Below are 9949 nucleotides of genomic sequence, written 5' to 3' on the forward strand. Positions count from 1 at the left end.
CCCTCGCGTCTTTAGCGCACGGTAGGGGACCCGGCGTATCTAGGAAGAACGAGGGGGGAAGGGACCACAGCCGATGCCACTCCTAGTACCTGGTCACCAACTGCCCTCCATAAATTCTAGTCCTTCCTCACAGTGACGCATCCCTCCATGCTGTGCCAGCCGTAACGGCCCGCGCACCGCACTCGTAATGTTCTCCAGCTCTGGCCGCAAATCGTAAGTGCAACAGCTCATTACCGTCGTCATGGCTGTAGTAAGCACCAGTGGTCGGTGCCACGGCTACGTCACCTACCACCTCTAAGACTCCATCATCGGCGGCTTGAGAGCCTCCGGATTCCTGTGGAAACGGGGCTAACGAAAAGTTCACGACTCCGGTTCACAGCGACAGCGGCATATTCTGCAGCCTCACTACTAAAATGAAGATCCGCCTCCTTCAAAAACAAAGCGCGGTTTTGAAGCGGTAGCTCACCAGGCAAAAAAAGGAACTACTTCGGCCCCCCGTTCAATGCCGATCTCCACGGGAACCCAACCTCTTTGGCCAGTGACGGCGAGGACCCCTCGCGCTTCCACGCTCCGGTATAGTGCTTGCCCTTTCCTCACTCACCAGCGCGACCGCGCTTCTCAAACAGACTCGGCGTTTGCTGGTTTGGTGCGCCAACAGGCCCATACGCGGCACAATCCCGACGCAGGGAACACACCAGTACGTGGCGTGGCGACTGTGAGTTGGTGCCTGAAGCAGCACGTTCGTGTCGAACTGGTTTCTTGGGGTGCACGCATAAAGTGCGTGTCTGCCGCTGCAGTCATTAACATAACATTCTCTTTCCATGCCCTTCTCGATGGTGTTCCCCTTGTATGGGCACCGACGGTCTATCGCTTTACCTCCTTTTTTACTTTTTCTTTTTTAGGGTGGGGAACACAACCACCACGCACCATGCTACAGGGGTAGCGAACGGCAGCTATCACTCGCATGCCCACTTTCCGGGGACGGTATGAGCGTTCCAAGGTGACTCCTTTTTGCTCAGCAACAGAGGCAGGGAGGGACCGCCACGAGCTGGATCGGCACAGCCGAACGTCGCGCCGCATGGCCGTATTCGGGACTGGTTGACCTCCGCGCTGGCTGACGCCGGCCTATGAGTTCAAAGATCGAGAGCTGAAGCGTTTTCTCTCTTTGACCCACGGCTGGTCGTGGCGTTCTAATCCTACGTTGTGGCAGGAGGAGGGTGTGGAGTTCACTTTCCTCCGGGCGCGAGAAGGCGCCCTAATAGGGAAGATAGCTTGTGAATGCTTTCCCTTCTGGTGTGTTACCAGTCGGTGTCTGCTCTAAGCGGGGATGCCTGTGAGACGCGTTGGGTGCCGGCGCAGCAACGTGATTCTCTGTGGGCGTAGCCGTTGGTGGGGCGCGTAGCTTTATCTCTGGGGATGCTTAGTGTGCCACCAGTCTCGTGAGAGGGGTGTCGTGAATTCCCGCTGTCGGTGATGTTGGGGATTTTCGTTGTGTTTTCATCATGCCAGGGTCGGTAGGGGAGTTTTTTTTTTCGTTTTGAATGATGGTACGACCCGTGCGTCTGTGTCGGGGGTTGGGCAGGTCGTATTAATCTAGCTTTTCATTGCATTGATTTGCACGTCATTATTTTTATTATTGATGTGTAGGAAACGTTGATGTACTTACGTGCTTGCAAGCACGCAGGCGCGTAAACTCTTCTCGTCTATACCAATTTAATGTTTTCATTTGCTTGTATTAACACACATTGAATCCCGCCATATGGGGTCAAGTTTGTGGTACCCCACTGAGTTGCTAAGCGACAAATAGAGTTGAATGATGTCGAGTTTATTAGCGGACACTCAGTTTTCGGGGAGGGCAGGCTTACTCTCGTGGATCAACAAAATGTGCTCAGCGCAGTACCCTAGCGTTGTGTCGTTGCGCGACGGTGCTGCGTATTGTAGTGTCGTTGATGCTACTGCTAACCGTGTTGCAGAGAACTGCGCAGCATTTGGCGTACCTGAACTTACTATTTATCAGAAGCGTGCGAAACGGTCGTCACAGCTTCTTGCTCGAGTTTCATGGGGGACAACCCTAGCAACTTGCGCCAACCAGGATCCCTCTCTGGACAGCATTAAGGAACGAAATCAGTGTGAAAGGAACATGCAAACGCTGCAAATTATGCTTTACGAGTGCCTGCCACCGGAGTTTTCTTTGGAGATAGACGTGCCGCGCTTGGCATGTGGTAAACTGCAAGATCACGTACAGCTGCTGAAGCGGATGCACATCATTGTAGGTAAACTTTTGACGTTATTTTCGAAACAGAGTCTTGAGCTAAGGATCCGATCGTCCAGCAACTTCGGATGTGTGGAAGGTGTGAGAATAACGCGGGCAATGATGCTCCATCGTAAAGCATCACAAAAATATATAAACGACCATTCTCCTAGTCGGCTTAAGAGGGAAGATGCCGGCATTTTTGGCGATACTCGTGGTCATTTAAGCCTGAGTACAAATCAGAAAAGTGCTCCCAGGTGCGGTAATGACAATGTTATGCCCGTAACTCCTGGAAGATATACAGTATTATCTAAAGGACAAAAAGGACCCCCTAATTCCAGGGGGACACATTCTGCTGAAGGGATTGAGCTGCGCAGCAGCCTTTTTTCGACAGCAGGTTCTGATGGTTGTGGTTCCCTTGAATCCCGCTGCAGCTCAACTACGGGGATGTCAAAACCTTTTTTTACAGTACCCCAAAGGTACTGTCATCTGCTTGGCGATTTACGGCAAGAGGTTGAGTCATACGAGGCCCTAGTGCAGGCCTCGCAGGGCCGGCATCAGCGGGGCCTCTTGGCAGGTGAATGTGGTAGTAACGATGATGCCCAGATGGTGGAACGAAGTGGTATTAGCACGTTTCATGGGGATGCGCCAGTTGTATGCTTGGAGAGCTTGGGCACACTATCTGGGAAGAGGGATAAGCTTTGGCAAACTCTTAGTGTGATACATGGCACCGCAGCTCACAGGGCAACTGAATTGGGTGTAGGGGGCAACGGTAAAGCGTCAGCGCCGCCTTTGCTAGGAGATATCTTGTCAGCACTAACCTTGCAGTAGGGTACTGGAAAGATTCTAGTGGCTATGTGGTGGATTGTTCCCGCACATTTTGATACATATATTTTTTTCTTAGTGCTGTCTTAAATATTTATTTCATTTACTCCCCCTCTTTGTTCGCTCTACTACAATTGTGCTTGCTGGTACTGTACCCGATACTAGTGAAAGTATTTCTTGCACGTGTCCTCTCTTCACCACGGTAGGATGTCTTTCAAAAAAGTCTTATCGTGTAGAATATTCACGGAGATACGACGGGTTTACACGTGGCGTTTGTTCTACCTAGGATATCTATTCTAATGGTGACTTGAAGATCATTGTTGTGGGAATTTCTGACTGCGGTTAACTTCCCCTCCAATTGTCGCTGGTGAACTGTGAAATTGGATTTCCATATCTGTACGTCTGTAGGAAACACATCAGCAAACCTCTATTACTGGCTTACGCACTTTTTCTGCTATCGATGTTGATGTTTCTGGGAGCTATCGGGGCAAGTGCTGTGTCGCCCGACTTTTTTTTTTGAAACAGATATCATTTGAATGTTGACGTTTGCTTGGTTTACTTGGTGTTACCGAATCTCTCGTGTTCACCATGGAGTGTGGAGCATTGTATGCTGCGACGGTGCTAAGTATCACTGACAGTGAGGGCACGCGTGAATTACGGTGGAGCACATTATATAGGCTTTTCTCCACACAGTCACTCAGTGCGCCCTCGTGGATTCTTACAAGAGTTCTGCGCTTCCCAACACCAGAGGGTTGGGAACATAGAAAATGGAAATCTAACTGCAACCGAGCACGGCTTCGTCGCTTCAGTCTACAGGATGCAGTTTTTTTTTTTTTACTTTGCCGTTGGCTGAACTTCTTTTTTTCTTGTTGTGCCTTGAAGATGCGTTCGGAGTGGAAGGAAGAGAGATGCTCTGGACGTGGGGCCAAGGGTGTGGGATGCCATGAAGAAGTAATTTCCCGGAGGATGATTGCAAGAATATTGGCTTACATAAATGATCAGCAATAGAATATCTGTTTAGTCACAAGTATAAGGATGTGATTTTTGCATTTGCTGAATCTGCACCTTTGTTCAGCGAGGCACATGTCGGTTGAAGCGTCGTCCAGTGATGTGGGCAGCAGTGTTTTTTTTTCTTGATTACTAGGATAGGTTATTAAACAACAACGCGATGTGAGGAGATATATAACTGTGATACATGTAACCTTCTTTGCATTATTTTTCACAGATGAAAGCAGACACCGTGAGACATCCTGCCTTTGGTCCTTCAACTTACGTTGAAGGATGTGTACATGTGGTGAGGGAAATCCGCTGCGTAAGTTCACTAGATTGGGTAACAGAATAGATCGGCGTATTCTGCGCGATGCGTTTGCAATGTAATGAATCTTTCCATCAGAACAGGGTGATGCCCACGGGGACTTTAGACATGAAGGCTGTTGATGTCAAGCCTTTTGGGCCCTTTTTTTTCGCCCTTTCTCCGCCTTTTCTACATCGTGCGTATATTCTACGTAGAAGATTTTCATTTACTCCATCGCAACTGGTCGATGTCCGCGGATAATATGTCATGAAATAACTTTCCTCTCATCATGCCTACCCCGCCATTTTCTCACGACAGCACAGTAGCAGTCACACGCCTAAAAGTCGGCAAACAACATTTAAAAAGGCAAGTATTTAGGAGTTTGTAACTCAAAGATGTATTACGAGTACTTCTGAGTGGATCAGATGAGTACTGTTACACTGGTTACCGCCTGCACGCATGTTCCGCTGTAGCAGATTATTTCATCAAGTGAAACTTGGGTTCACAAAGGCCCAGCGGGAACACCAACGCAGTAAACAAAGAATTCGGCCCAACGTCTGCTTTCGCCCGCCCATTTAAAGAAAAGGAACAATGATGGAATTGCAGAAGGAATATAATTGGGATACAGTACCATTTAAGAAATGTAAAAAAACAAAAATATGTTGTAATAACCATTTCAGGTACTAAATCAGAGAAAAAAAATATAAATATTTAAATAGAAGAACGATACAACAGCAAAACTGTCACACATCTCCAACAAACATGTATTACGAGAAACCTATGCTACAACACGTACAGATGAAATGAAGGAAGCGAGGAAAGCTTATAAAAAAAATTAAAAGTTTAATAGTGAAATCAGTCATCGACAGCTGTATCATTATAAGACGGGCTAAAACGCTCATAGAACATTCGTAAAACAATGAAAGACCACAAAAGGATGATTAAAAAAAAAAAACAACAACAACAAAAAAGCGGCTGCAGACGTCCCAGGAATCTTTGTCATCATTTTTTCCTGGGAACTTGGTTCTTGGCGGCCATCTCCACGAGGCTGTAGAAAGTTCGTGGCCAATTCATACGTTCTTCAAACATTTTGGTGTTCTGCCGGAGATATTTTCCTTGGAATCTGGCGAGCCGTCGTGGATGTCACATGACTACGTTGGTCGACCTGAGCATATCGAGTCTCTGTATATGCTTTACCGTGCAACACGAGATCCTACATACCTCTTGATGGGAAAAGAACTGGCACTGGCCATTAACTTGCGTATGCGCACACCATATGGGTTTTCTTCCGTAAGTGATGTAAGGTACCCGCATCATGATGGTGTTCACAGAGACTCGATGGAGAGTTTCATGATCGCGGAGACCCTGAAATATTTGTATCTCTTGTTTGACGAGTGCAACGCTGTTCACATGCAGGGACGGATGGGCGGTCGCGCCTCACCGCATTGTGTTATGGATAGCGGTAGCGGCAGTAGCGTCAGCCACGTGGGGTGGGTTTTCAACACTGAAGCTCATCTTTTCCCTAATTCTGCCGAGTGGTGGGCGCCTACTTCCTTGGAGACCTTGGACAAGGAGGCTGAGGATCCCGCTGCTGCGCTCAGGCGCCAGCGTTTGGAGGTAATTGACGGTTTGCTCGGGAGTTTTGAGGAAGTGGACGGTGAGGTTGTTGGGGCGAATGATAAGGGTGGTGCAGCCCTGTACCAGTTCCACTGTGCCAATCACGCCCTGAGTGATATAGGGAGGCTGTCGAAGTCTGTGTTTCGATAATTTGTTGAGGCGCAAGGATGTATTAGCATAGTTTGCGCAGCGTACCGTTCTTGGTTTTCACCCCGTGGTTGCTTGGACTCCTCCCCTGCTTGAAAGTTCTGTTTGTCCCTCTGTACACGAACTTGCTGTGCGTAACTGCCGTTCTTTTATCTTTGCATGTGCTCCCCTGTTGTATAGGAATTTGTATACCGTTTTGGGTTTTGTAGGCGGTGATTATGAAAGGCGGTCAGTTTTTGAAGATGCCGTGTGTGCGTGTTTTACTAGTTCTCGTGAGGGTATTTTTTGTCCATCTGCCTTCTTTTGCTTTTGGGGATGCGTTTCCTGTGAATGGTGCGCGAGGAGGTAACAGCCAGGGCTACAATACCGATGGCATGCATCCTATTCAAGCTGAGATGCTTCCTTATGTGCGTGACATGATTGACCACGCGTTTGGTTCATACATCAAATACGCCTTTCCCAAAGATGAATTGTGTCCTGTGAGTGGTACTGGGAAGAATACGATGGGTGGCTATGGCTGGACCCTTATTGACTCTCTCGATACACTAGCAATTGCCGGGTTTCACAAAGAATTTCGTCGCCACGCGAAGTGGGTGGAAGAGCACTTGACCTTCGATATTGACGAATCAGTGTCGGTATTTGAGACGACTATTCGAGCTCTTGGAGGTCTTCTGGCTGCTCACTTCATGTACGAGGAGGGCATAGTCCCAATTATCCCTTCGGAGCACGACTATAACGGCGGGTTCTTGCGGCTCGCTGTGGATCTTGCAGATCGTCTGATGCCCTGTTTTGACACGCCCACTGGGATACCATATGGGGCGATTAATTTACGCCGTGGGGTTAGTGGTGGGGAATCGCAGCTGGCCAACACGGCCGGTGCTGGGACGTTGTTAATGGAGATGACGGTACTGTCGAGGATCACAGGCGATGAAAAATACGAGCGTGCGGCGCGGCGTGCATCTGAGGCTCTTTTTGCGGCCAGAGATTCTCAAACTGAGCTTATGGGGACGTATGTGTCTGTGAGTAGTGGCGGTTTTTCCTCTTCGGAGTCTTCTGTGGGTTCTGGGTTAGACAGCGCCATTGAGTACTTTATCAAATCACATAGTATGAGTGGGGACATTGGGGACTGGGAGCGGTTCGAGAGGACTGCGAGAGCTGTGAACCGCTATGTGCGGAAGGGTGGAATGCTGCTAGCAGCTAGCATGTATAGTGGACGGCGGCTGCAGACGTCCCAGGAATCTTTGTCATCATTTTTTCCTGGGAACTTGGTTCTTGGCGGCCATCTCCACGAGGCTGTAGAAAGTTCGTGGCCAATTCATACGTTCTTCAAACATTTTGGTGTTCTGCCGGAGATATTTTCCTTGGAATCTGGCGAGCCGTCGTGGATGTCACATGACTACGTTGGTCGACCTGAGCATATCGAGTCTCTGTATATGCTTTACCGTGCAACACGAGATCCTACATACCTCTTGATGGGAAAAGAACTGGCACTGGCCATTAACTTGCGTATGCGCACACCATATGGGTTTTCTTCCGTAAGTGATGTAAGGTACCCGCATCATGATGGTGTTCACAGAGACTCGATGGAGAGTTTCATGATCGCGGAGACCCTGAAATATTTGTATCTCTTGTTTGACGAGTGCAACGCTGTTCACATGCAGGGACGGATGGGCGGTCGCGCCTCACCGCATTGTGTTATGGATAGCGGTAGCGGCAGTAGCGTCAGCCACGTGGGGTGGGTTTTCAACACTGAAGCTCATCTTTTCCCTAATTCTGCCGAGTGGTGGGCGCCTACTTCCTTGGAGACCTTGGACAAGGAGGCTGAGGATCCCGCTGCTGCGCTCAGGCGCCAGCGTTTGGAGGTAATTGACGGTTTGCTCGGGAGTTTTGAGGAAGTGGACGGTGAGGTTGTTGGGGCGAATGATAAGGGTGGTGCAGCCCTGTACCAGTTCCACTGTGCCAATCACGCCCTGAGTGATATAGGGAGGCTGTCGAAGTCTGTGTTTCGATAATTTGTTGAGGCGCAAGGATGTATTAGCATAGTTTGCGCAGCGTACCGTTCTTGGTTTTCACCCCGTGGTTGCTTGGACTCCTCCCCTGCTTGAAAGTTCTGTTTGTCCCTCTGTACACGAACTTGCTGTGCGTAACTGCCGTTCTTTTATCTTTGCATGTGCTCCCCTGTTGTATAGGAATTTGTATACCGTTTTGGGTTTTGTAGGCGGTGATTATGAAAGGCGGTCAGTTTTTGAAGATGCCGTGTGTGCGTGTTTTACTAGTTCTCGTGAGGGTATTTTTTGTCCATCTGCCTTCTTTTGCTTTTGGGGATGCGTTTCCTGTGAATGGTGCGCGAGGAGGTAACAGCCAGGGCTACAATACCGATGGCATGCATCCTATTCAAGCTGAGATGCTTCCTTATGTGCGTGACATGATTGACCACGCGTTTGGTTCATACATCAAATACGCCTTTCCCAAAGATGAATTGTGTCCTGTGAGTGGTACTGGGAAGAATACGATGGGTGGCTATGGCTGGACCCTTATTGACTCTCTCGATACACTAGCAATTGCCGGGTTTCACAAAGAATTTCGTCGCCACGCGAAGTGGGTGGAAGAGCACTTGACCTTCGATATTGACGAATCAGTGTCGGTATTTGAGACGACTATTCGAGCTCTTGGAGGTCTTCTGGCTGCTCACTTCATGTACGAGGAGGGCATAGTCCCAATTATCCCTTCGGAGCACGACTATAACGGCGGGTTCTTGCGGCTCGCTGTGGATCTTGCAGATCGTCTGATGCCCTGTTTTGACACGCCCACTGGGATACCATATGGAAAGGTTAATTTACGCAGTAAAAGTAAGGAAATGTGGATTTCGAGATCAAATACAGCTGAAGTTGGCACGATGTTAATGGAGATGACGGTACTGTCGAGGATCACAGGCGATGAAAAATACGAGCGTGCGGCGCGGCGTGCATCTGAGGCTCTTTTTGCGGCCAGAGATTCTCAAACTGAGCTTATGGGGACGTATGTGTCTGTGAGTAGTGGCGGTTTTTCCTCTTCGGAGTCTTCTGTTGCAGGGAACATTGATAGCGCCATTGAATACTTTATCAAATCACATAGTATGAGTGGGGACATTGGGGACTGGGAGCGGTTCGAGAGGACTGCGAGAGCTGTGAACCGCTATGTGCGGAAGGGTGGAATGCTGCTAGCAGCTAGCATGTATAGTGGACGGCGGCTGCAGACGTCCCAGGAATCTTTGTCATCATTTTTTCCTGGGAACTTGGTTCTTGGCGGCCATCTCCACGAGGCTGTAGAAAGTTCGTGGCCAATTCATACGTTCTTCAAACATTTTGGCGTTCTGCCGGAGATATTTTCCTTGGAATCTGGCGAGCCGTCGTGGATGTCACATGACTACATTGGTCGACCTGAGCATATCGAGTCTCTGTATATGCTTTACCGTGCAACACGAGATCCTACATACCTCTTGATGGGAAAAGAACTGGCACTGGCCATTAACTTGCGTATGCGCACACCATATGGGTTTTCTTCCGTAAGTGATGTAAGGTACCCGCATCATGATGGTGTTCACAGAGACTCGATGGAGAGTTTCATGATCGCGGAGACCCTGAAATATTTGTATCTCTTGTTTGACGAGTGCAACGCTGTTCACATGCAGGGACGGATGGGCGGTCGCGCCTCACCGCATTGTGTTATGGATAGCGGTAGCGGCAGTAGCGTCAGCCACGTAGGGTGGGTTTTCAACACTGAAGCTCATCTTTTCCCTAATTCTGCCGAGTGGTGGGCGCCTACTTCCTTGGAGA

The 9949-nt window shown here is 49.0% G+C and overlaps 6 protein-coding genes across 6 annotated transcripts; all 6 read left to right on the plus strand.

Annotated features, from left to right (window-relative positions):
• Nucleotides 1–502: 502 nt before the first annotated feature.
• Nucleotides 503–943, plus strand: TbgDal_VIII2530 (hypothetical protein, unlikely; the record flags this gene model as incomplete). The annotated part of the gene is made up of 1 exon (XM_011777280.1): nt 503–943. The coding sequence occupies one exon, from the start codon at nt 503–505 to the stop codon at nt 941–943; it is 441 nt and encodes a 146-aa protein (XP_011775582.1).
• An 870-nt stretch (nt 944–1813) lies between these two features.
• Nucleotides 1814–3082, plus strand: TbgDal_VIII2540 (hypothetical protein, conserved; the record flags this gene model as incomplete). Its single annotated transcript, XM_011777281.1, has 1 exon — nt 1814–3082. The coding sequence occupies one exon, from the start codon at nt 1814–1816 to the stop codon at nt 3080–3082; it is 1269 nt and encodes a 422-aa protein (XP_011775583.1).
• Nucleotides 3083–3664: 582 nt separating this feature from the next.
• On the plus strand, nt 3665–4084 carry TbgDal_VIII2550 (T. brucei spp.-specific protein; the record flags this gene model as incomplete). The annotated part of the gene is made up of 1 exon (XM_011777282.1): nt 3665–4084. One exon carries the CDS (start codon nt 3665–3667, stop codon nt 4082–4084), a length of 420 nt encoding a protein of 139 aa, XP_011775584.1.
• Nucleotides 4085–5510: 1426 nt separating this feature from the next.
• On the plus strand, nt 5511–6137 carry TbgDal_VIII2560 (the record flags this gene model as incomplete). The annotated part of the gene is made up of 1 exon (XM_011777283.1): nt 5511–6137. The coding sequence occupies one exon, from the start codon at nt 5511–5513 to the stop codon at nt 6135–6137; it is 627 nt and encodes a 208-aa protein (XP_011775585.1).
• Nucleotides 6138–6352: 215 nt separating this feature from the next.
• On the plus strand, nt 6353–8146 carry TbgDal_VIII2570 (mannosyl-oligosaccharide 1,2-alpha-mannosidase IB, putative; the record flags this gene model as incomplete). Its single annotated transcript, XM_011777284.1, has 1 exon — nt 6353–8146. One exon carries the CDS (start codon nt 6353–6355, stop codon nt 8144–8146), a length of 1794 nt encoding a protein of 597 aa, XP_011775586.1.
• A 215-nt stretch (nt 8147–8361) lies between these two features.
• On the plus strand, nt 8362–9949 carry TbgDal_VIII2580 (mannosyl-oligosaccharide 1,2-alpha-mannosidase IB, putative, (fragment); the record flags this gene model as incomplete). Its single annotated transcript, XM_011777285.1, has 1 exon — nt 8362–9949. A coding segment is annotated over one exon (1588 nt), but the record flags the coding sequence as incomplete, so codon positions are not given.

Source organism: Trypanosoma brucei, chromosome 8, assembly GCF_000210295.1.
Source record: "Trypanosoma brucei gambiense DAL972 chromosome 8, complete sequence".
NCBI classification, from domain to species: Eukaryota; Euglenozoa; class Kinetoplastea; order Trypanosomatida; family Trypanosomatidae; genus Trypanosoma; species Trypanosoma brucei.